Below are 25,820 nucleotides of genomic sequence, written 5' to 3'. Positions count from 1 at the left end.
CTGGCTGTCAGGGAGCTAACCAGTCTGCCAGCCTCTACCTCCTGAGTGCTGAGTCTAAAGCTGTGTGCCGTGCCTGGCTCACTGGCTGGTACGGCTCAGCTGGAGCGTGAAGCTGTGTTCAGCTTTCTGATTAGGTTTCCTGGAATGTAGGTGCTCACTTGGTGCTTCCTCAGTTGCAAACCACCAGATAATTGGCATTTTTAATAAAGTCTCTGCACACAGGCTGTAAATAAAGGGGAAATTAGAGCCATGGGAGCTCTGCCCCAGCCATGTAATTATTCCTCTATGTAAACCTCTATGACTTTTCTTAGACCATATTTAAGTGTGTGTGTGTGTGTGTGTGTGTGTGTGTGTGTGTGTGTGCTTGTGCAAGCATTGTCCTCTTCTTCCACTAAATAAGTCCTGAGGACCAAACTCGGGTTGTTAGGCTAAACCATCTCACCAGCAGCTCCAATGTTGGCTCTTGGGTCTGCTTACTTCCCGGCCTCGTGAAAGGGAAGCTCAACACTCAGGCGTGAGGAACTGCATCCCCTCAGCTGTTCTCCTTGCAGACAGCATTATTGACTGATTCACACACCACCATAACCTCACCAGCCTGCCAGCCATTTTAGATGGTATTTTGACTGGCCTATCAGTAGGCCAAGCTTTCTTAGGGCAGGCACTGATGCACCTCCAGCTCACAGGGTCTACCGGCCACTGTTAGGAAGCCTGAAACTCTGCCACAGCCTCCTCAAGGACAGTTTGTGAGCAATGAAATATTAACAAGTATTTCCTCATGCATTTCACACCCCTAGACAAATAGAAATATGGAATGAAGCATTTCTTTCTCTTCCTTCCTTCCTTCCTTCCTTTCTTTCTTTCTTTCTTTCTTTCTTTCTTTCTTTTTCTTCCCTCCCTCCCCTCCCTCCCCTCCCTCCCCTCCCTCCCCTCCGTCCCTCCCTCCCTCCCCTCCCTCCCCTCCCTCCCTCCCTCCCTCCCTCCCTCCCTCCCTCCCTCCCTCCCTCCTTTCTTTCTTTCTTTCTTTCTTTCTTTCTTTCTTTCTTTCTTTCTTTCTTTCTTTCTTTCTTTCTTTTTTGAGACGGGTTTCTCTGTGTAGCCCTGGCTGTCCTGGAACTCACTCTGTAAACCAGACTGGCCTAGAACTCAGAAATCCGCCTGCCTCTGCCTCCCCAAGTGCTGGGATTAAAGGCATGCCCCACCACCGCCCGACGGAATGAAACATTTTCTATCTTTATTTTTCCAAAATGTCCTTTTGGGATCTTGATTTCATGTAACTCCCTGGTTGCCAGCTACAGAGTATCCGGGATGGGTGAAGGTCCTAGTGATCCTAGTCCGCTCAGCTTGCCCAGTGCCAAATCTGTGAGTCCAGGTCCTCTGGGAACGGTTTTACAAGGCAGTTAGGAGTCTGCCAAACTTTGAGAAAGACTGCCTCACTTCACTCTTAATAGCAGGCAAGACTGAGTGCATATATAACCCATAAACACCCCCCCCTCCAAACTATCCTGGGTCCCTCTCAAGTGTGCTTGAGAATTGAGCAGTAGCCTGGTGTGGTTAGTAAGAGGTTGCCAGGATTCCAGTAGACTCTTCTCCCACATGGGACCTGTAGGGAGGACTGAGCCCAGATCATTCCCCAAAGTGTATAAATCGTAGAAGTTGAGGAAAGTTTCAAAGTGCTGGTGAGAGCTACAGAGCAAGGAAGGATGGATGTACGCCCACCAGGCTACATCCCAGAGACCCGGTGGGGAGCGCTTCCTCTCAAGGTACAAATTATTTTATGTTTTTTTGTTGGTTTGGTTTGATTTTGGTTTTTAGAGACAAGGTTTTGTTTTCTGTTTATCCCCAGCTATTCTGAAATGTACTATGTAGACCAGGATGACCTGGAACTCACAGCCATCCACCTGCCTCTCTGCCTTCAGAGTGCTGCTGGGTATGGTGTCACCAGCCTGTAATCCCAGCACGCCAGAGGTAGATCTCTGAGTTCAAGTCCAGACTGGTCAGCCTAGTGAGTTTCAGGACAGCTGTGTGTGTGTATTGAGACTCTCTCAGAACAAAGAAAGCAAATGGCACTGGCCTTTGTTCTTTGAAGCAGGGTTTTACTCTGCAGTCCTAGCTGACCTTGAATTTATGATCCTCCTCAGATACCCAAGGGCAAGTGCTGGGATTAGTGTGTATGCTGTAACACTAGCTTTAGGTTCTAATAGTTTGATGGATACAGGGTCTCTTGTATCCCAATCTGTCCCTCTGACTTGCTATGTAGCTGAGGATAACCTTGTACTTCTAAGTGTCCTGTTTCTGTTTTCCAAGTGCCAGGATTAGAAGTATGTATACCACACTTGGGACTAGTGGTCGAAGCCCAGGGTTTGTGCAGAAGCAAGCACTCTGTCATATAAGCTATATCCCCAACCCTTGGGGATCCAAGTGTGTGTGTATGTGTACACATGGCATTGTGTACATATGTGTATGTGCATGCCATTGTGTGAGTACGTGTGTATACTTACCTTTGTGTGTTTGTCATTCTATATGTGTGTGTGCACTTGGCATTGTGTACATGTGTGTATGTGCGTGCCATTGTGTGTGTACATGTGTGTATACTTGCCTTTGTGTGTATGGTGTGTGTGTGTGTGTGTGTGTGTGTGTGTGTGTATACTTGCCATTGTGTACATGTGGTGGTCAAAGGATAACCTGCAGGAGTTGCTTCCCCCTTTTCACTGTGTGAGTCCTAGGGATGAAACTTGGGTTGTCAGCCTGGGCAGTAAACATCTCTAAGCATTCTGAGCTATCCTCTGGCCTGTGATTATTTTAAACACACATTTTAGTCTTCCTCAGATTGCTGAATGGTCTGAAGTTCTTTGTGGGAAAAGAGTTTGACCTCTCCTGTCTTCCTGTGTGCAGTGAGCCTAAGCCCTTGGTTTTCCTAGCTGAACAGGCCACATGTCCTCACTATCCAGCCAGTCTCCAGCCTTGCAAAACGCAGAGGAAAACAGTAACAAAAAACTTGCACAAGAGCAGCTAAAAGAGGTTTCTTTATTCTCTTTTCTTTTCCTTTCTTTCTTTTTGTTTTTTTCTTTTTCTTTTTGTCTTGGAGACAGGGTTTTTCTATGTAGCTCTGGCTGACCTGGAACTCACTCTGTAGATCAGGCTGGCCTAGAACTTACAGAGCTCCTAACTTTTTGTTTGTTTTTTGTTTTTTGTTTTTCGAGACAGGGTTTCTCCGTAGCCCTGGCTGTCCTGGAACTCACTTTGTAGACTAGGCTGGCCTCGAACTCAGAAATCCGCCTGCCTCTGCCTCCCAAGTGCTGGGACTAAAGTTGCATGCCATCACCTCCCAGATTTTAAATGTTTATTTTGTTTTTGATTTGAGTTGTTTTTTTCGGGAGGGGTCTCACTATTGTTGCTCTGACTGTCTTGGAACTTTCTCTGTACTTGCTCCAGGCTGGCCTTGAGCTCACAGAGATCCACCCGCCTCTGCCTCCTGAGTGCTGAGATTAAAGGCATGCTATGGCTAGATATGGCTAGACTGTTTAATGTTTCAGATGTGTCTTTTTATTTTTTTTATTTTTTATTTTTTCTAGACAGGGTTTCTCTGTGTAGCCCTGGCTGTCCTGGAACTCACTCTGTAGACCAAACTGGCCTCAAACTCAGAAATCTGCCTGCCTCTGCCTCCCAAGTGCTGGGATTATTAGGCATGCACCACCACTGCTGGACTTCAGATGTCTTTAGTTTTTTTTTTTTTTTTTTAAAGATTTATTTATTTATTATATGTAAGTACACTGTAGCTGTCTTCAGACACTCCAGAAGAGGGCGCCAGATCTCGTTATGGATGGTTGTGAGCCACCATGTGGTTGCTGGGATTTGAACTCCAGACCTTCGGAAGAGCAGTCGGGTGCTCTTACCCACTGAGCCATCTCACCAGCCCCATGTCTTTAGTTTTATGTGTGTGTGTGTTTGCAGTGAGTATGTACATGAGTGAATGGGTAGTTATGGCGACCAGGAGATGTCAGATATCAAGCTAGTGAGCCTCCTAATTTCGACAATGAGCTCAGGTTCTCAGGAGGAGCAACACACATTCTTAATCTCCCAAGTCATTGACCCAGCCCAGAAAGCAGTTTTTTGAGTTAGTGATAGTGTAGCACTGTAATTCCAGCACTTGGTAGATAGAAGCTAGAGGGTTAGTACTAAAAGGTCCTTTTTGGCTACACAGTGACTTCAAGGCCAGCCTGGGTTACATGAGACTATCTTTACATTTTTAACTTTTTACCCTATTTAACTTTTCTTTCATTCATTTGGAATGTTGGCACGTAAATTCAGAGTCTAATGCATGTTAGGCGAGTGCTTTACCACCAAGCCATCCACCACCCATTCACTTCCCCTAGTTTGTTTGTTTCTTTGTTTTGTTTTGGTTTTGTAAATCTGGTGCTTTCAGACTTTTATCTTTAGAGTAAGAGGGTCTCAGATCTGCATAGTACTGCAGCCAAAGCCACCTGTCATTTAATGAACAAGTTCTTTTTTTTAGGTTTTTCGAGACAGGGTTTCTCTGTGCAGGCCTCGCTGTCCTGGAACTCACTCTGTAGACCAGGCTGGCCTCGAACTCAGAAATCTGCTGCCTCTGCCTCCCAAGTGCTGGGATTATAGGCGTGCGCCACCACTGCCCGTCATGAACAAGTTCCTTAACATTACTTTGTTTATAAACTATGGAACAGCAGATCTCAAATAAGAAGCATAGTCCATCTCTTCAATGACAGTTCCGAATATGAAGCATCTCCTACCCAGGAGACGTGCTACCTGACCTCATGCCACAGCGAGTTCCTAGCACCCCCAAGTCATGATCTTGACACTAATCATCCACTGTACACCCAACCTTCAGCAGACCTCATCAGTAGTCCATTCATATTGCTGTAATGAAATACTTGAGGCTAGGTAACTTACACAAGGAAAGTGGCTTACTTAGCTCACGGGTTAAAAGTCATGGTGTCGGCCCTACTGAGAGATGCATTTACAATATAACAATATTCCATGGTGCATGGAATCATGATGCCATGCGTTTGTTGGAGAGGGAGAGATCACATAGTGGGCCAGAAAGAGGGAGAGGGACCAAACTGGCTCTTTTTATTACAGTTCTCTGGAGAGAAGTAACTCAGGGCTCCGTGTTAAAGGATCAAGCCTCTATATGTGACACTATGGGCAGGACATGAATCCTTCAGGGAGTCTGCCCAGTACAAGCAACTGGCTTGAAGAACATTATATATGCTCTAGCACTGAGCTACACCCTAGCCCTCTATTTATAGTTCTGAAAGTGTGGACTACTTCACTGCAAGAAGGCATCAGCTGCTCTGACCACATCTTATGGGAGGTGACACAACACTGGTTTGTTAATAATATAAGGACAATTTAATTTCAACTTAGGTCTGACTTCTGTACAAGAGATAATTCGATGTTTTAAGAATTCATAGTAGGCATTTCTTCCACCCTTGTAGTCAGAGTGACAAAGGGCAAGCCAGTTCCATCTGCCTCCTGGTTCCTGACCATTTGGCAAGAAAGCATTTCTGGCCTCTAGGTAACAGGCCTGGCTGTGACTGTTGGAAGGAGGCTGGCTTTTCATTTCAGGCCTTCCCCAACAGTGCCTGGGCTGACTCCAAATCTAGAATGTTCCAAATACCCTCTTTGCATCTTCCTGCTCCTCACTTTACTGTCTTTGTACAACAGAGACGCAAACTCCACTATAAAACAGCTGGATGTTGGGGAGACAGATCAGTATGAGGAGAATCCATCCTAGCCCTCTTCCTCCAGGGCCTGAAGTCCTCACTTTAATGGAGTCCTTGAGGGCAGTGGTATCCCCTTTCCTTAAGAGTCTGTACTGCCCATCAGGCTCAGCTGGGCAACACTACTGGAGACACTGGTGTCTGAATACCCTGGCTTTTGTGCTGGCCTCCCACACATGTTCAACAAGTACAGCGGGTGCTCTCATTGGGGACCTGGGCCACAAGAACTGGGCTGGAATCCTGGGAAAGACCTTGCTGGGCACTCTCCCCATACAGGTGCAGGCTGTTGCGGGCAATTAACTCCTTCGCCATGAGCACAAAGACTTCATCTATGTTCCTGGACTCCTTGGCGGATGTCTCCAAGACAGCCAGGAGGCCATGCTTCTCAGCCAGTGTGCAGGCATCCTCAAACAGGACATGCCGCTTCTCCCACAGGTCTGATTTGTTCCCTGCGGGTGAAAGATATATAAACGTGACACTAATGAGTAACGGAACCTGTCTTTATCCAAAGTGAACCGTCTTCCCCCTACACTTCCCTTTTCTATCTTTGTACTTTTAAAGAAAAGTGTTTTTGTTTGTTTTTTTAAATTGCATTTATAGCCGGGCGTGGTTGTGCACACCTTTAATTCCAGCACTCAGGAGGCAGAGGCAGGCGGATTTCTGAGTTCTAGGCCAGCCTGGTCTACAAAGTGAGTTCCAGGACAGCCAGGGCTATATTGAGAAACCCTGTCTCAAAAAACCAAAAATAAATAAATAAATAAACAAATAAATTGCATTTATTTCTTGTGTTGCACTATGGTACACTCACACGCCACAGTACATACGGACATAGGACAACTTTCAAGAGTTATTTTTCTTGAGGGGTTGAACTCAAAAGTCTTTTTTGTTTGTTTGTTTGTTTTTGTTTTTTCGAGACAGGGTTTCTCTGTATAGTCCTGGCTGTCCTAGAACTGACTCTGTAGACCAGACTGGCCTCGAACTCAGAAATCCGCCAACCTCTGTCTCCCAAGTGCTGGGACTAAAGGGGTGTGCCACCATGCCCGGCTGAACTCAAAAGTCTTAAGCCTTACTGGCAGGTGCCCTTATCACTTAGCCATCTTGCCCATCCACTCTGCATTCTTTGAGACAGGTTCTCATGTTGCCCAGGCTAGCCTGAACCTTGTTATACAGTCACAGGCCCAGGCCCTCCTATGCTCTACAGAACACCAAATGTACCAGACTTGAATCTGGCAAATCCTGAACTCTGAAATATCTAACCCTAACCACCCTGCCCAACCCTTTGACATTTTAAGAAGAGAACTTCCTATGCCAAAGACCTTTGTTTATAAGGCAGACATCAGTATATAACCTACCACAAGTCGTTGTCTCCTAAACTCTTTACTCTTCTTTTTGGAGACAAAGTCTCAATGAATGTGGACCTCACTGATTGAGATAGAATGGCTGGCCAATGAATTCTGTGAATCCTCCTGTTTCTCCTTCCCAGCGCTAGGTTACAGATGTGTGCCCCAGCACCAGCCTTGGACCTTGGTTCTGATGATCTGAGCTGATCCTCAGGCTTTTACAACAAGCACTTTGTTGACTGAACTATCTCCACCCTCCTTAAAAAAAAAAGTTTCACTATCTCTTCCTCATGCCACCCTTGAACTCTCTCTTTGCCTGCCTCACCATCCAGAGACCTGGGGTTACACAACCACGCTCTCAGACACTCAGGATCTCATAATCCACTACTGAGGAATTCAAGCTGAACACCGGCAGAGCTGGGTCAGGAAGCTAACTGCTTGGGAAGCGTCCTACCGATCAGCATGATGACCAAGTTGGCAGCTCCATATTTTTCTATCTCGTGGATCCAGTGAGGGACAGATTCGAATGTGGACCGCCGTGTGAGATCATAAGCGATGATAGCTGCGTGGGCACTCCGGTAGTAGCTTTGGGTGATGGTACGGAAGCGCTCCTGGCCTGCCGTGTCCCACACCTGCATCTGCAGAAGGACAGAGGCCATGACAGGAGCTCTAGCAACATGGACATTCCTTCATTTAAGTCATCATACACACAGTTTCTCTGTGGGCTGGTGAGACGGCTCAGTGGGTAAAAGTGCTACTGCCAAGTCTGAAGACCCGAGTTCAATCCCTATTGAAGGGAAAGCGCCAACTCTGGCAGGTTGTCCTTCCTTCTTTCAGGAAAACACAGTGGCAGGCGTGCTGGGCACAGCCAGAGGCACGTACAGCAAATAAATAATTATTCTTTCCCCGGTCTTATTTCAACCCATTCAGATTCAGTAGGGACCTCTCCAGTTTAGCAGATGCCCAGAAGGTCTTCTCCACTGATGGAGGAGCCACCTATTCCCGAATCTTTTCTTGACTGTTGACCTCAAACATCCCTTGGCATAGATTTTTGGATTCATATTTTAAGTTTACCCATTGGGAAGAACTCTGGCAAAGGGGATGGCATAGGCTGAACTGCACTGGCTTTAAAGGATCTCTCAGAATGTTCACACTCAGCGGCATCCGTCCACAATACTTTCCAGGTGACTGAGACATCAGTCACATCAGCACCAACTCACACACCTTCCAATAAAGAAAAAAAATAATTTAGAACCATTTTATGTGCATTTTGCAAGCGTGTGTGTGAGTGTGTGTGTGTGTGTATCCACATGCAGGTGCACCTAACCACATGTGTGCCTGGGGTTCACAGAGAATAGAAGAGGGTACCAGATACCCTGGAACTGGGGGTCAGATAGCCTGAAACTAGAGGTTGTGAGCTAGAATAGCGGGTTGTGAACATGTGGGTGTTGGGAATCAAACCTGGGGCCTTTATAAGAGAAGCAAGTGCTGTTAACTACTGAGCCGTTTTTCTATCCCTGTGTATAAATTTTTGTCTTTAAGATAAAGTCTCATATGGTCCAGACTGGCCTTGAACTCAGTGTGCAGCTGAGGTTGGCCTGAAACTCATGATCTTCCTGCTTCCACGGTCTAAACGCTGATATCATAGGCATGTGTCTATGCCTGGCAGTGCTCACCTCATATGTCATACAGTTTATGTAAAAACTGATCTTCAGCCTGGCTTGGTGTCTGTAACCCTAGCTACTCATAAGGCCAGAGCAAGAGGATCACAAGGTCAAAGCCTGCCTGTGCTACAAAGCAAGTTTAGTACCAGCCTGACTTAGTCAAAAGTAAAATATTAAAAAAAGGCCAAGATGTAACTCAGTGGTATAGTGTTTGCTTAACATGTACAAAGCCCTAGTTACAGTCTGTAGTATCAGAAAAAAAATGGTGTGCCTAGGAGTTGGGGGCCATGTGCATGTGTGGAGGTCAGAAGATGTAGAATCTCTTGTGAACTGTATGGAATCACCACCTGTCAATAAAAAAAACCCTATGGCCAATGAGCTGAAGCAAGAAATAGGAGGTGGGAGTTCCAGCAGAGCTAGAGAACAAATCTGGGAGAGTCAGGTTCAAGGGAGATGTACCTCGGACTCTGAGGAAGACTGTATCATGAAACTGCAGACCAGGCAACTAACGATGTGGAAGACAGAATGATTTAGACTTTAAATGGGTTATATAAGTAATTAGCTAGTCAGGGGGTCAAGGCCATTGGCTTAGGCATTTATTAATAATAAATCAGCTTGTGTCTAGGTCCTCAGGATTGGTGGCAAGTACCTTTATCTGCTGAGCCATCTTGCCAATTCCTCTCCCCTTTTATCTGTTAACTTAACGAAAAACTTACTAACAGGCCAACAAACAGGAGAGAGTGAGTCTTCCTACACTGAGATTCAATAATTATTAAGATTTTCCTTTTTTTTTTTTTTGGATCCCCTTGTGCTGTTCTTTGATAGCCAATCCCTTCAGCTGAACTTACATTAATACACAGTAGCTGGTCTCATTAGGTAACCCTGGATGGGTTGGGACTCACTAAGCAGACCAGCTGCTACCTGTCTGTCACATTTGCTGTCATCCTCCTGCCTCTGCCTTTTGAATTCTGGACTTACTGCTTATCCAAGGTAGAAACAGACATTCATTTACATAATCACAATGCCAGCATCACTGCCAACAATTCTCTGGTGTCATCTAATATTGATACCATACTAAAATTTTTCTAATGATCTTAAAAATTGTCTTCATAAATGTTATTTATCTGTCTGTTTGTTTAACTATTTATTTAAAGTCAAGGTTTCTCTCTGTAGCCCGGGCTGGCTCACACTTGTGATCCTCCTGCTTTGGCCTCTTTAGTACCAGGATTACAGGGATGTGGCAGCTTGCCCCACTATCTTTTAGTTCTCTGACAGTAACAATGGGCGTTTATCCTTATTATGTATTGCATTTATTTATGGGTTGTGTGTATGTGTATATGGTACACATGTGCTTGTGCTTCTCTGTAGGCATCACAGTCAGCAAAGAAACGATTCAGCTGAGGTAAGAATGAAACTTGGTCCAGCTGGACTCAGTTGGCCTGTGCTGAGCCAAACTTCTGGAGTCTGATAAGATACCAGGTTGCTTATTTTAGCCAATATTTAAGCACAGTACAGTTTTGGATAAGTTTTCTGATGACAGTTAACTCAGCCCTGTGTGTGCAACAGAGGTTAAGGCACGCTTACTTTGAGACTTTTTACAAAGTACAAACGGGCTTCCTCCATAAAGGTGAGCTTTGTTGACTTGCAAGCATCGTTCAAGGTTTATGTTAGGGGTTTAGGGAGAATGATGAAGGTAGACATAATGCCTCTCAGAGGCAGAGGCAGAGGCAGAGGCAGAGGCAGAGGCAGAGGCAGAGGCAGAGGCAGAGGCAGAGGCAGAGGCAGAGGCAGAGGCAGAGGCAGAGGCAGAGGCAGAGGCAGAGAGGCAGAGAGGCAGAGAGGCAGAGAGGCAGAGAGGCAGAGGCAGAGGCAGAGAGGCAGAGGCAGATGTTTGAGTTTGAGTCCAGCCTGGTCTACAGAGAAACCTTGCCATGAAAATTAACTTAAAAAGTTGCATAGGCCACTGTAAAGTACAGGTGACATCTCTCGGAAGGATGGGTTTAATGGCCTTAGAAGCAATGCTGAGGATTTAGGGGGAAAGATTCTGGGATAAGCAAATATAAATACTGGGGTGTATTCCACAGATAGCAAAGGCTCACCAAGTTGCCAGCTGTATCTCTTCTTAGCATCCCAAGAGGAAGACAGGTAAACACCTCCTCCTTTTGAAGAGATGAGCCTGTGCATGTAATTGTCCTGGATTCTCCAGTGCTTATCTGTGCGCACAAGGACCTCCTGCCCTCTACACGTGTATAGGGGGAGCAGAGGTTCTCCTTCTGAGGAAGGCTCAGGTCACCAGACTAGGTAGGCATCAAGCTGTCATGCGGGGACTGACTTTGTTCTTATAAAATTGGTGAAGCAGGTTTTGTTCTGGTCTGTGGCCACATTTTATGTTTGCTCATTGTTTTTTTTTTTTTTTTTGGTTTTTTGGTCTGTCTGTCTGTCTGTCTGTTTGTTTGTTTGTTTGTTTGTTTATTTATTTATTTATTTATTTTGGTTTTTCGAGACAGGGTTTCTCTGTGGAGCCCTGGCTGTCCTGGAACTCACTCTGTAGACCAGGCTGGTCTCGAACTCAGAAATCTGCCTGCCTCTGCCTCCCAAGTGCTGGGATTAAAGGTGTGCGCCACTACTACGCCTGGTGCTGGTTGTTTTCTTACACATTTATCCACATTTTTTTTTCATATTAAGGAATCTAGTCCTTTCTCATATTGCAAATATTTCTAGTTCCTCAATCTTCTTTTGACTGTTTATCCTATTTTTAGACTGCAGAAATTATGACCTTTAGGTAGACTTAACAATATACTCTTTAATGCTTCTGACTCTGGCCAACTAAAGCAATGACACTACCCCCGTGTCTCCTCTTACCTTCACTTTCTTGCCGTCTATCTCGAGGGAGCGCACGGTGAAGTCCACCCCAATGGTGTTCTGCTGGGACTCACTGTAGACTCCAGATTTGAAATGCTGAACCACACATGTCTTCCCCACGTTGGAGTCCCCAATAAGGATGACCTTGAACAAATAGTCCACATTCTCATCTGATGTCCTGGATGAGCTGGAGAACTGCATAGCTCTGGCTTCCTGGAACAGACCCAGGGAAGAAAGACAGCATTTTGCTTTTTGTTTTCTAAGAAGCACCTACCAGGATCCAGGGCTGAGATTACCTTCATTTTCTTGCTGTAGAAGAAGAAAAGCTATGGTAGTTGTGGCTTTCACAGGGCAAATATTCTAATGGGTGCCAGCAACTGGTCAGCAGTAGGGAGTTGCCCCATAAATCCACACCCTAGGTAGAGGTGGACACCAAAAGCCATTCTTTGATGAGAACAGCATTTAGTCAACTCTACCCAATTATAGACCTGAGGAAATCTCCGTCCTGGAGATGAGGTGCCCAAAGACTGGGATAGTGGAGGTAATGCCTCCAGGAATCACTTTCTAGTCATCACTCAGGAGGAAGATGTGCTCCAGCCACGAAAAGACTCAGTCAACCCACCACAACTGGCAAGATCTGGCTGAGAGACCAGTTTAAGGAAGACTCCCGAGTCTGTGAGTATACATGAGTACAATTGCTGAAGGGGCTACTAGAGGGATTGGGTGCCCTGGAACCAGAGCGACAGGTAGTTGTGAGCTTGACTTGGATGCTGGGAATTGAATTGAGGTGTTTTTAGCCTCAGAACCATCACTCCATCACCTACGTGGTCTTTTTATTCTGGGTAGTACTCCATTTTTCTAAACCAGGAAATTAGAATTTTGAGGATATTCAAAATTAAAAATGTAATTAGAATGATAAGGCAAGGCCAAGTGTGGTGACATACAAATTTAATCCCAGCACTCAGGAAGCAGAGGTAGGAGGATCTTTATGAGTTCAAGGCTAGCCTGGTATACATAGCAAGCTCCAGGATAGCTAAGGCTACATAGTGAAACTCATGGTGGGTGTGTGTGTGTGTGTGTGTGTGTGTGTGTGTGTGTGAAAGAATGCTATGCGAAATTTATTTTTGTTCTTGTTTTTGTTTGTTTGTTTGTTTGTTTGTTTTTTTCAAGACAGGGTTTCTGTGTAGCCCTGGCTGTCCTGGAACTCACTCTGTAGACCAGGCTGACCTCGAACTTAGAAATCTGCCTGCCTCTGCTGGGATTAAAGGTGTGTGCCACCACTGCCTAGCTCGCTATGGGAAAATTGACTGTGGGAAAGAAAATAACTCATTAAAGGTTTCTAGTGATGGTATTTGCCAAACTTTATGAGAATTACCTATTATAGACCTGTGTGTGTGGTGTGTATACATATATATTCAACGCCGTCTTCCAGCCTCTGTGGGCACTGCATGCATGCAGAACAAAGACATATATATTCAGACCAAACACCCAGACACATAAGATTTAAAAAAAAAAAATTAGAAAACTTTTTTTAATATCATGTGTTCAAGGTGAATGGCAGCTGAGGATGACACATGAGGTTGGCCTCTGGCTGCCACGTGATGTATACACATATGAACACACACAATTAAAAATTAAAACAGCAGATACACATGTGCATGTTTCCCAGGAGAATATGATGATGTTTGAGACCCAACAGTCAATACATCAATCACTGGAAACAACTGCATCCCGGCTTTCAGCATCTTTCGATCCATAGACCCCTGTGCTTATATAGCTTCAATCAAAGAACTCCATTTCTCTTCAATACAGTTGTGCACAGGGACAGCTCTACATTCCATAGTCTGAAACCCATCTCCCCATGGGATTCCTATCTGTCAATCTCGGAGCACCCCTCCCACCCCCATGTCCCCACCCCCACCCCCTCCCGCTTTGCAGCACATCGAATTCCTAGTCCATATAACAACTCAGCAGACATTTGAAACAGAAAGCATATTCCTGTAAGGGCAGGTACTTAGGCATTTAAACTGTCCTTCACATATTTAGTTAGGTCTCTCCTCCAAATATCTCATGAGACCAAAACACCCCCTTTGATGATTGGATTTGAGGTTGAGTAAATTGCTCCTACCTTGTGACACCTTCATTTCTCCCTGATTTATTCTTTGTTTTTTTTTTTCTAATGACATAAAAAAGGCCATGTCTATATTGGCAGACAAATAAAAATGCACACAAATATCCAGTCTATATGTAGAAACCAAAGGCTTTAAGGAGGTAAAGAATGGTCTAGTACTTCTGTTTTTGGATGCCCCTGGAATCGCACAGAAAACTGATCCAGCAGACAAGAGACACAATCAAACCATTTTTTTCCCCCTTCCGCATCTTTTCAACTGAAGAAAGCCATTCTACTTCCGGCATCTTATCACCGTAACTTGAGCCGAAACCTTGTTTCCAAGTCCCCTTTCTCTTCCTCCCTGCAAAGTGCCCGGGACTCTACAAAGGCTCCCTTTAAGCAAGCATATAAGCCCTGCAAGGAGAAGCCCGCAGAGTCCTCCCAGACAAAACCATCCCACAACCCCGCACCCTTCACCTCCTGGGTCCACCTGTTGCTTACCTGGGCACTCTTTCACCTCTCTGGTGAGCAGGTAGTTTTTGCTTTTTCTTCTGCTTTCCTCTGCAGCCCTCCGTCGTCTCCTTCGTCCTCTTGTCTTGCAGCGCAGTGGGAACTCAAGTTCCGGCCCCTGGAGTCAAGTTCGGTGGACAGAGAAAGCGAAAGGGAAACAAGGGCAATCCCTCCCACTTGCAAGGAGCCTGAAGCCCCAGGTGAGGTGCTGGCCAGGTACAGGGCCCAGCGCAGACAGCTAGCTTTCCTGCCAGTGTTCATCAGATCAGGAGAAAGCACAGAGAAGAATCGCCTTTCACTCAACAGACACCCGCTAAGCTACCCTGTTCCTTCTTTTGCTCTGCATCCTTCATCGAACATCCTTCCTGATCCGCTTGTTTGGCTGGGCTGAGCGGCTGTTAACTGAGATGACCGCGACTTAAAGGAAGATACTGATCTGGGTCTTGAGTGACTTGTTTTGAGAAGAAAGGAGGTGCTCAAGCAACTTAACAAAGTAAAGCGAGGGTCCACAAGATGCCTCCATAGGTAAAGGCTGCCAAGCTAGAAGACCTGAGTTCTAGCTCCAGGACCCAGCTAGTGGCAAGTTGTTCTCTGACCACACATACATGCATGAAGACAGGTACACATGCCAAATAGATACAAGCAAAAGAAAAAAAAAATCCCAAACCAACCAAACAAAAAGGCCCCAAATTAAAAGAACGTAGTGCAGTTGGGGATTTAGATTAATGGTAGAATATTTGCCTAGGAAGTGCAAGGTCCTGGGTTCTGTTTCTAGCCCTAAAATAAAATAATGAATAAAATAAAGGTGCTTTACTGCATGTGGGGGGTGTAGGGAGAGAGTGTTATGTAGAACTTTTACCACACAGCAGAGGCTAATTTTTAAGTGTGAGAAAACTTAGAGCCAATTAGTCCTTGATGCTGGCAGTAAGAGCAAAGATCTGAGGTAAATTTCCTATTTCTACCCAAAGACTCTATCAATTCTAGACTTTGATAATTAACTACCTTCAGAGCCTATCATAAGAACTAGATTGTCAAGCTGGAAAGATGGCTCCATGGATAAGAATGCTTACTGTTCTTCTTGAGTTCAGTTCCCAGCGTTCTTGTCATGCAGGCCTGAAATGGGAGATGATTGTTCCTCATTCAAGAACATCATGTCAAGCCGGGTGTGGTGGCACACGCCTTTAATCCCAGCATTTGGGAGGCAGAGGCAGGCTGATTTCTGAGTTTGAGGCCAGCTTGGTCTACAGAGTGAGTTCCAGGACAGCCAGGGCTACACAGAGAAACCCTGTTTCGAAAAACAAAACAAACAAACAAACAAACAAAAAAGAACATCTTGTCTGTGATGCCTTCAAATAACCTTTAAGTTGTGACTCATCTTAACCCATCCACACGATTTTTTCAAGAATCTCTCTTTTAAGCAAGGTAACCCAACATTATGTTAGTTTCTCACTCTGTCCAGAGAAAAAGACACTGTCACATGCTGCTGCTGGCTGTGGCTTTCAGAGCCACTGTCACATGTATAACTTGGAAACTGGTTGTAGGTCAAGATACACCGCAAATGTGTGGGCTGGGGCAGGAAACGAAGACTTGCAACGTCAGTGTCAGAGAGGGGAGCTGCAAACGGTTTCTTGTTTTGTTTTTGATCGCTGTTTAAGGCAACTGTCTCAGACCCAGCCCGCATCACACACTGGGAGAGCACCTAGAGGTGGAAATCAAAGACCCATCCGAGGCCTTTCTACTTCATTTTTATTTTTTTTCAATCAATTAATTAATCCTTACTTATGTGAATGAGTGTGTTAATCTATGTGTGCCTGCCATACGTTCGGGTGCCCAAGGAGACCAGGAAAAGGCATAGGATTGCTTGGAACTAGAGTTATGGCAGGTTGTGAGCTGCCTGGTCTGGGTGCTGGGGACTGAGCTCAGGTTTTTAGAACAGCAGCTGCTCTTAATCTCTGAAACACCCCCAGCACCGTCATCTCCTCTTCAACTTCCCTTTAAATCCACAAGAGGAAGGCTGAACCGCATACAATCTGGAAATCTACTTACTAGGTTTTGCTTTTTGCCCACATCCTCTTCTACCCCAGGCGCTTCCTTGGCAACCTAGGTGGGTGTGTCCCTCCCTTACCTGACTCTCCCTACTTGTTTCTTCTTTTATTTTGCAGTGTAAGGTATTTGGCTTGCACATATGTCTGTGCACCACGTGCATGCCCTGTGCTGGAGGAGGTCAGATCCCCTGGAGTTATAGACAGATGTGAGGTACCATGTAGGTGCTGGGGATTTAACTCAGGTTCTCTGGAAGAGCAACCAGCTCTCCAGCCCCCGCCCCCTTACGGTGTGCACCTAAGCTGTAAAACAAACAAATAATAAACTGTGTTTGGGGCTGCTGAGTTACTTTTAGGTGACCCTAAGACTTTCTGCATTAGCTCATTACTCCAGCGTCTCCTCTGCTGGGGGATCTTGGGTCTATTGCTGTGGCTTCAGTTTTCCTAACCAAAACCCTTCAGGGTTTTAGTAAAGTTTAGCTAAAAGCTGGTCTGTAAGTCAAGAAGAGTTTGGTGGATGTCACCGAAGACATAAGATTAACTGTGAAATGAACCCAGGTCCAGGAGTGCCTTTTGTAGACCAGGCTGGCCTCGAACTCAGAAATCCGACTGCCTCTGCCTCCCGAGTGCTGGGACTAAAGGCGTGCGCCGGGTGGAAGCGTTCTTACTACCTGGCCTTGGATGCCCTGAAAGAGGAAACTGGGTGGTAGCACGGGAATCTTCCTTCTCTCCTCTTTCTCCTCCTCCACGTCTTCCTCTCCCCCTTTCTATTTTTATTTATGTGTTTTTGTATGTCTCTGTGTGTGTCATGTTCACGGAGGCCAGATGAGGGTGTCAGGTCCTCTGGAACTAGAGTGTGAGTCACCATGGAACCAAATCTAAGTCTCCTAGATGGGCAGTCACTGCTCTTAACTGCTGAGCCGTCTCTCCAGTTCCATTTTTTAAAAAATGATTTATTTATTTTTATTATATGTAATTACACTGTAGCTGTCTTCAGACACTCCAGAAGAGGGAGTCAGATCTCATTACTGATGGTGTGAGCCACCATGTGGTTGCTGGGATTTGAACTTCGGACCTTCAGAAGAGCAGTTCTTACCCACTGAGCCATCTCACCAGCCCTCTACAGTTCCATTTTTAAAAATGCACAGATGTGGGCTGGTGAGATGGCTCAGTGGTAAGAGCACCCGACTGCTCTTCCGAAGTCCAGAGTTCAAATCCCAGCAACCACATGGTGGCTCACAACCATCTGTAACAAGATCTGACGCCCTCTTCTGGAGTGTCTGAAGACAGCTACAGTGTACTTACATATAATAAATAAATAAATCTTTTTTAAAAAAAAAAATGCACAGATGTATGTATGTACGTACATATGTATGTATTTAATCATCTTTCCAGCTACGCTGCTGGGGATCTTAATACGAACTATTTATTTTGGTGCAATGGCAATGGGGTGCAGAGCTGTGAATACAAACAGGTGAATGACTATTCCTACCTATATGGACAACTGCATTTAATTAAACAAGAGTCTAAAACAGAATAACGCCTCCTCTTGAAAAAATGGTCAGCCTATCGGTTCTTCTCAAATGATATCTCTCACTCGTTGCTTTTCTCCGCTAACATTTCTGGACCTAGTCCCTTCCTGCAGGAGCTCAGTTAAACCCAACCAGTGGACTTTACAGCTCGCAGGTAAAGCGGCACTGGCGGACTACAGCTCCCGGCATGCACCTGTCCCCGAGGTCACGTGAGCGTCCGGAAGCTCTGGCCACATCCCGCTGGGTGAGGTGGCGGCGGGGGCGGCGGGAGCGGAGTCTAGCGGAGCGGGTTCTTCGGCGGGTCTCAGGTGCGAGCCTGCGTGCGCTCGGGTGCTTGGGGTCCTGGCCGGGTTGGGCGCGCGGTGGGCTTCGGGCGTGGGAAGCGCGGACAGCTGGTGGGTGTGGCGGCTCGGGCGCCGCTGGCAGCTGGCCCCCACCAGACCCCCACCGGGACCCCACCGGAGCTCCTGGTGCTGCCGCTGTGCAGTCCCGAGGCTGTGTGCACCGCAGAGGGAGGAGGACACCAGACACCAGAGAGGGAAGGTGGCCCAGCCCAGCCCACGCAGACCTCCCGGGTAGGGGGTACTTGTTCCCCTCGGCCCACCGATCTTGGCTCATGGGACGTTTGAACGGAAGAAAATGAAACCCAAGGAAAGGGTTCATGGTTTAGCAAGAGGAGGGCCACGTTTCAGGTAGGGTGGGAGGCGTTTGGATAGGATGCACGGAGGTCAGAGGGAGAATTGACTTCGTGGAAAAACTAGGGGTTTGTTTTCGAGTAACTGCCACGACCTCAGGGAATTCGGCTCTGCTTCTTATTCGAATGTCAGACTTTGGTTGTTCTTATTTGTAGAGTGTGGCCTGTTCTTAATTTTGATAAGACAATGGGGATGTGTCCACTTTTAACATTTTCTGCAATATGTTAAGCGATGCCGTGATATTTTACTGAAATGTTTAGAGGATACCTAGTTGCCAGGGCGAGCCTCTTTAGCCATTGCTTGATGTCTTCACTCACATTTCTGTTTACGAAACAATCACTGATGAAGAGAACACCTCGACTACTGTGGTAGTTGAATTATTCTTTTGCCACTTGCCAGATGTTCCTTGTAAGTAAAACAGAGTCTGCCCTAAACACACAGTAAATCCTTTCATTTAATCCTTAAGTGAGGAAAGAAGTGAAGTAAATGGACTTGACCTTTAGTGTCAGAGTTCTCTGTTTTTCAGGAGCAGTTCAGTGCTCATTGTTTAAGGTTTTGGATGAGTGCCTGGTCCTCAAGTGAGGATGACATGCTGTTGTTGCAGTGATAACTGGCACGATTAGGGCTTTGTCTGAAGGGCAGAGGAGAAAGTAGTTGTCTTTGAAAGAAAATAGGGAGAAGTTGGCCTTAGGAACCCTGGTATAAATGGATGTGGTTTTAGGAACCCTGAAACAGCTAGCTAAGTCCTTAACATCTGTGGTAATGCGGCAGTTTTAAGAAAAAGTGTGTGTGTGTGTGTGTGTGTGTGTGTGTGAGAGAGAGAGAGAGAGAGAGAGAGAGAGAGAGCGAGCAAGTGCACGGACAAGTGTCGAATAGTCCAGGTAATCACCATCTCCCTGTGTAACTGAAGATGTCCTTGACCTTCTAATCTTCCTGTCTCTGGAGTGCTAGGGTTGGTAGTCAGGTGCCATGGGTGCTGGTCAAGCACTCTACCACTGAACTAGACCATGCGTTTTTTGTTGTTTTGTTTTGTTTTTGAGACAGGGTTTCTCTATATAGCTCTGGCTGTCCTGAAACTCTGTAGACCAGGCTGGTCTCGAATTCAGAAATCCACCTGCCTCTGCTTCCCAAGTGCTGGGCTTAAAGGCATGCACTACCACTGCCCGGCTAGACCATGCTTTTAAAGCAGGCTCTCAAATGAATGTGTGCTTTGCAGCTCTGTAATCTAGGCTGGCCTCATATTCTCTCACATTTGGAATCTCCCTGCTGGGATTATAGGAGTATACACCTGGGAAGACTCGAGTCTTGGAAAGAGAAAAGATGTATCTGGTATCAGTGAATAGCTTCTAGTTAGATGATGAGAGATCAGAAAGATACTGTGTATGTGTGAGCGTTGGTTGGCACACAAGTGATAGCCAGCGTATGCAGAACTGTGAAAGGGCCAGACTCACCCAGCGGTCAAGTGCTTGCCTACAGACCAGCACTCTGAGTACAGGTTATCCTTTTACTTCGTACATGTAAAAATCAGACCCTTGGGAGCCAGATGATTGCCAGCTCTGTACATTTGAGGATGTTAGGGAGCCACATTTGTTTATAAGTTGGACTTTTCCCATCCCAAACTACATACCAGAGAGATTAAGCTGTAATTCAAGAGGTAATTCTAATTATCAGGTTTTACAAAGCCTGAGGTGTTTTCTCTTTTCCATTTACACATCTGAAAAATATGCAGAGAGCTGACTATGACTATATTTGCAAAGTACCTATCAGTTTCCTGGTGCCTTATAGGCATTCAACTAAATAAATCATTGACAAAGGTTTTTTTTTCCCTCTGTCCAAGAGCTCTGGGGACACTGTGGACTTAGAACAGAGAAAGCCACTGGTTTTTAAAATGGGGTTTATAGATGAACAATAAACATGCAAATCGTTAAAGAAACAGAAATGGGGAATAGAATTTATTTATTTGTACTGGGACTTGAACCCAGGGCTTTTACATTTGTATGCAGGCAAGTGCTCTCTCTATTTGGGTGCTCAAACAGTCGTCGTCATCTTCTTCTTCTTATGTAAGTACACTGTAGTTGTCTTCAGACACACCAGAAGAGGGCATCAGATCTCATTTCGAGTGGTTGTGAGCCACCATGTGGTTGCTGGGATTTGAACTCAGGACCTTCTGAAGAGCAGTCGGTGCTCTTACCCGCTGAGCCATCTCGCCAGCCCTCAAACAGTCTTCTTACTTCCAGGTGGGTCAGTGTGACACAGTATCCTGTTAATGGAACATTCTGTCTGTCTGTCTATCTAAGAAAGGGTCTCACTGTGAAGCCTTGACAGGCCTATAACTTGCTTTGTAGAGCAGGCTGACCTTGTCAAATACACTCAGTTCTGCTCACTCTTGTGGGATTAAAATGTTCATCACCACATACCTGGCCCCAAGGGGAACTATATTTGATGAGTTGTCTGGGCAGCTACTTAGGGAGGTGACATCTGAGAAATGAGCCAAGAAAGGGAGGAGCAAGCTATTGCAAAGAACCAAGAGGAGATGCACACAGGCCTAGAGGAGAAGGCTTGGCAGGCTCAGGGATTAGAGATGGGTGCAGGTAGAGGGACGGAGTGGAGGGAAGGGGACAAAGAGTAGATTATGGCCTGACAGAGGACTGGGAACTCAGCTGCCCAGGATGGGACTGGTGACGTAATGTTCACATAATGGCAACTGCACATGCCTAGAAGCAGCAGGTGGCAGGTGCCGAGAAAGTGCCTCTGAAGAAGCAGAGGTGGGTGAATCAGCACACTGCCGCAGAGAAGAAGAAAAAGTACCACATTGTGTGTTCTGTGCTCGGAGGCATGAAGGGGCTCTGCCTGTGGTGGATGGGGAGATGCAGAAGAATCCCCAAGACAGGAAAGGAACTGCTCAGACAAGGTACCTGGAGACAGAGGGAGGCTTCGTCCTCACTGTCTGCTGTTCTATACCTTCTGATCTTCTGCTGTGTAGTTTGGATGGGAGGCGTCATCCTGCAAAGCTCATTTTGCTGTTGTGTGTGATTGGATCACTAGAATGCTAACTTCATCAGTGGGCGAAGCTACTGATGAGTTCATACTACACAGGCTGTTAGGAGGTGATGGGCCTGCCCTTGCCTGCCCTTTGTTGCTCCGTTTGTTTCCTCGGCTGCCGTGAAGTGAGCATCTTTACCCACCTTTCATCCAGAACACCGGCCGGTCATAGGCCCAGAGTCCGTACAACCAAGTACGGACTGATGTCTCTGAAGCTGTGAGCCAATATATATTCTTCTCTTAGTTCATTTGCATCAGGCATTTGTCACATGATGGGACAGCTAACACAGCTGCCTGGCTTGTTTATTACCAACCCTCAGCCTTTCCAGCTCAGGCAGACTCCTACCATCCCCAGCTGTTCCCTATCCCGGAATCAGACTCATTTCCTTCAAGGGACAAAGACAGACAGGCTGAGAAGGCTCTGCACAGAGTTTGGTTTTTTAATGTCTCTTGGAAAGCCATCACAGGTTTTAAACAGAGGTTGATTTACCACCCATCTTTTTTAGGGAGGAGGGGGTGCTAGAGATAAATGGGGTGTGTGTCACTAGGTCAGCATACTACCATTATGTTGGATTCTAGCCCTTGATTTATGTGTTTTGGGGATAAGAGTCCTTTTGTGTAGCTCAGGCTGACCTTAAAAATCAATAATCTTGCCTCAGGCTCCTAAGTGCTGTGTTTACATGTGTTCCACCCTGCCTGATGGTACGATCGGTGTTGTAAAATGTACTTTTGCTAATGTGTGAGGAATTATTTGTGAGTGAGGTCATATAGGGAGAAGAATCCTGTTACAGCAGACAGGTGGTAGATCAGGGCAGGTCTTCTTAGGGCGGAGACAGGGGGATTAAGTTCAGAGGTAAAAAGGTATTTAGTAATGGGCTGGGTGTGGAAGCTCAGAGAAAGGGGGACATAAAGAAAATAAAGAATCCTATTCACTTTGTCCACAGAAGAATGGAGGTGCTGTTTCTGAGGTGGGGAGTCCCAGGGGAGATAGATTTGGAGGAAATGGATCTGTGGAGGGCTAATCATGCAGTCAGTTGGTTAGTGGCATAAACCTGGAAGGCTTTGGTGTAAAGCCACAGGCCTGGGTGACAGCAGGGAAAGATACTGGAGTTTAGAAGGGAAGAGAGAAAGCTCTGCTTCACAGGCTGAGAAGGCAGAGCCGTTAGGGAAGTGTGGGAGGCTTGCCGGGCAGTGGTGCTTGCCCTTTGAGGTTTGTGGTTTGAATCTGAAGTCAGCCCGGTTGTGTGATTTTTCTCTGACAGAATTCAGCTGTGAGGATACAGGGAAGGAAGCGGGCCAGGCCTGGGAGAAGAAAAGACTCTGGGGAGATGGCATGTAATCTGGTAAGGAAGTGTGGCTAAGGGAGGAGCCTGGCTGGGGGAAATGAGTGTCGGAGTGTGAAGTATCTAACGCAAGCACTCTGGAAGGCAAGGGTGTTTAGAATGCTGGTAGGAGCGATTCCAGGCCTGAGTTTCACCCATGGAGTGAGTGAGGCTTCTTGGGGATACAGGGAAAAGGCAAGTGAAGAAGACAGGACTGAAGAAGGGTCTTAAGAGGGGACTCTTGCTGGGTGGTGGTAGCACACGCCTTTAATCCCAGCACTTGGGAGGCAGAGGCAGGTGGATTTCTGAGTTCAAGGCTAGCCTGGTCTACAAAGTGAGTTCCAGGACAGCCAGGGCTACACAAAGAAACCCTGTCTCAACCCTCCCCTATCCCCCCCCCCCCAAAAAAAAAAGAGAGGACTCTTTCCTCTTCTGGTTGGTTGCTCAAAAGCTCTGAAAGCAAAGAGGAAGGGCCTGTGGAACAGCAGCTTCCAGTGTGGAGGGCCAGTTCTGGTAGTGGGTAGCAAGAGTTTCAGAGGGAAATGGGTGAGAGCTGCCCTGGGTACAAGGTGGGCAGGAAATAGGTGAGAGCTGCCCTGGGTACAAGGTGGGCAGGACCCATTGATTTTTGAAGCAGGTAGGCTGTGACAGGAGTGGTGGCTTCTTGAGAGGCAGGGAGACAGCCAAGTGTCTGTAAGGATGTGGATTAGTTAGCTCTCTCTTTCTCTAGGTTCCCAGAAAGCCTGGTGGGAGAGTGGACTGGATAGTGGTGCAGACCATGCAGGAGTGGTGGGTACTGTTTTATGTTTTCTCTCCTACCAGCCTCTTTTTTTTTTTTTTTTCTTGTCTGTGGACTTTGATTCAAGCATTACTAGTACAGAACATTTTTATTTAAAACATATTTATCTACTTATTCACTCATGTGTGTATGATGTGTGTGTGTATGTATATATTCAGGTAGGCAGCTGCCCTACTCTCCCAAGTAAGGACATTACAGCACTGCCTCACCATCTTCAGCACAAGAAACCTTTAAAGGCTTGCTATATTTGGGTTGGAACAAGTTGTAAATCTCTCTATAGAAATGAAATAGTGGATGACCCATATAACCCCAGCACTGAGGGGAATGCTGCTGAGGCAGAGTTCCTTCAAGTTCCAGACCAGCCTGGGCAACAGAGTGAGACAATGTTTAAAGATAAAGTAGAAGTTTAGAAGTAACAATGTAACAATTTAGGGCTCTCCCTCTTCAGTTATGTGGCAGGGTAAAGCCATCTTGTATCAGCATTCGTAGTGTACTTCTGTTCTTTTTTGCAGAGTATACACACACACACCCCACCCCACCCCACCCCTGTTTGTGTGTGTGTGTGTGTGTGTGTGTGTGTGTGTCCCAGTACTGGCTCTGTAGACCAGGCTGGCCTGGAACTCAGAGATCCACCTGTCTCTGCCTCCCAAGTACTAGGAATAAAGGCCCGTGTGCCTCCACTTGGCCCAAAACCTTATTTTTAACATTTTATTTTATTAGTATTCTTTTTACTTTTAAGGTAACAGCGTGGAAAGTTGAGGGTATTGTTCAAAGGATACAAAATTTCCTTCAGAAAGGCCTAAGTTCAAGATCCTATTGTATATGGAAACTGGAGTAATAACAATGAATCCCCTAGATTCTAAGTGAGTAATAACAATGTGTCTTCTAGATTTTAAGTGTGTCCCTTCACAGAAAATGACACCTGGTGAAGCAATGCATTTGTTAATTCCCTTTGGAGCCATTCCACAAGTATACTATACATACTCCAAAACATACTGGATATGACAAGTGTATACTGCATTTTGTGATTTAAAAAATAAGAAAAGCCAGACTGGCTACTGGGTAGTAGTGATTGTTTTGTAAGTCTCATGTCCTGGGTTAGGACCCATAATCAGTAGTGAGAGGACATTGGTGGGACAACTCCCAAAAGTGACCCCTATGATGTATCTTAGCATACACACTCAGATTCTCACACTCACACACAATAAGTAAATATATACACAAATAATAAGAAAAGCCAATTCTTAGCACTGTCAACTATTACATGATAGTTATATGTTCAGTATTCACACTGAGAAAATACTAAAGTTACTGTGACTTCAGAAACAGAAATTTGACTTTAATAAGTGGGGTGTGATGGTACCTACTTATAATCCTAGTATTTAAGAGGCTAAGGCAGGAGGATTGCTGCAGGTTGGAGAATAGCTTGAACTTCATAGTGAATTGGAGGCTAGCCTGGACTACATAGTGAGACATGTCCTTATAAATATTTTTTTCAGTTTTTGTTTTATGTGTATGAATGTTTTGCCTGCATGTACAGCTACCTAGTAGGTGAGAAGAGGGCATCAGATTCCCTGGAAATAGAGTACAGAGGGCTGCGAGCTAACCTGTGGATGCCCGTGTTCTTAGCTGCTAAACCATCTCTCAAGCCCTGAGGATGTATCTTTAGGGGAAAATCAGCAAGCTGGACATGGTGGTGGATAGTTTTAATTACAACACTTGGGAGACAGAGGCAAATGTATCTCTTAGGAGTTCAAGAGTAGCCTGGTCCACACACATACTGAGTTCCAGGTCAGCCAAGGTTATATAGCAAGACTCCATTTTTGTCTTCCTTTTTTTTTTTTTTTTTTTAAACATAGCTCATTTGGTAGAGTGTTTGCCTAGCGTGTAGGAAGCCCAGGGTTTGATTTCCAACTGGTTATGGTGGTACACACCTGTAGTCCTAGCACTCTCGGGTGATGGGCGATGGGTGATGGAAGGAAGGAGGAAGATCAGGTCATCCTTAACTACACCAGACCCTGCTTGATTAGGAAAAAAAGGAAGGAAATGCAGAAGTAAAATAAAGAAATAAATTGGGTTTTATTAATTGTACAGAGCTGGCTGAATTTGAAAACCACTAGACAAGAACAGTGTGTGTTCAGAG

At 45.8% G+C, this 25,820-nt stretch overlaps 2 protein-coding genes across 20 annotated transcripts in view; one reads left to right on the top strand and one right to left on the bottom strand.

Moving 5' to 3' along the window:
• Nucleotides 1–5,079: 5,079 nt before the first annotated feature.
• On the bottom strand, nucleotides 5,080–15,037 carry Rab19 (RAB19, member RAS oncogene family). 2 transcript variants are annotated; one of them, XM_006505760.2, is made up of 5 exons: nucleotides 14,237–15,037; nucleotides 11,626–11,838; nucleotides 8,174–8,323; nucleotides 7,554–7,737; nucleotides 5,080–6,208 (listed from the first exon to the last, which is right to left on the bottom strand). In XM_006505760.2, the coding sequence occupies exons 3-5, from the start codon at nucleotides 8,294–8,296 to the stop codon at nucleotides 5,940–5,942; spliced, it is 576 nt and encodes a 191-aa protein (XP_006505823.1). In that variant the 5' UTR covers nucleotides 8,297–8,323; nucleotides 11,626–11,838; nucleotides 14,237–15,037; the 3' UTR covers nucleotides 5,080–5,939. The 2 variants fall into 2 exon arrangements, with proteins under 2 accessions (XP_006505823.1, NP_035356.1); NM_011226.2 differs by lacking the exon at nucleotides 8,174–8,323 and having other exon boundaries at nucleotides 5,366–6,208; nucleotides 14,237–14,393.
• A 2,983-nt stretch (nucleotides 15,038–18,020) lies between these two features.
• The window catches only part of Slc37a3 (solute carrier family 37 (glycerol-3-phosphate transporter), member 3), a 42,956-nt gene continuing 35,156 nt past the window's right edge, over nucleotides 18,021–25,820 (top strand). For 4 of the 18 annotated variants that reach the window (NR_155077.1, NM_001361619.1, NM_028123.3 and 1 more), the window contains exon 1: nucleotides 18,039–18,127. The gene's annotated coding sequence lies outside the window, so the exon portion shown is untranslated. Of the gene's footprint in view, nucleotides 18,512–20,587; nucleotides 20,752–22,818; nucleotides 22,900–23,608; nucleotides 23,668–25,820 lie in introns of those variants that run through there. The other 14 variants (XM_006506661.4, XM_006506659.4, XM_030255602.1 and 11 more) reach the window with 12 other exon arrangements.

The sequence above is a fragment of the Mus musculus genome, chromosome 6, assembly GCF_000001635.26.
Source record: "Mus musculus strain C57BL/6J chromosome 6, GRCm38.p6 C57BL/6J".
Classification (NCBI taxonomy): domain Eukaryota; kingdom Metazoa; phylum Chordata; class Mammalia; order Rodentia; family Muridae; genus Mus; species Mus musculus.
The sequence above is the reverse complement of the archived record's forward strand: the minus strand, read 5'-3'. Positions and strand labels throughout refer to the sequence as shown.

Bases quoted from the DNA above. Each gene is read 5' to 3' on its own strand.
- Rab19 (NM_011226.2), bottom strand. From the start codon at position 11,826: ATGCAGTTCTCCAGCTCATCCAGGACATCAGATGAGAATGTGGACTAT. The intron at 7,738-11,625 runs GTAAGAGGAGAC...GTCCTTCTGCAG, and splicing joins TAGACGGCAAGAAAGTGAAG to ATGCAGGTGTGGGACACGGC. The intron at 6,209-7,553 runs GTAGGACGCTTC...TTTCACCCGCAG, and splicing joins CTTGGTCATCATGCTGATCG to GGAACAAATCAGACCTGTGG.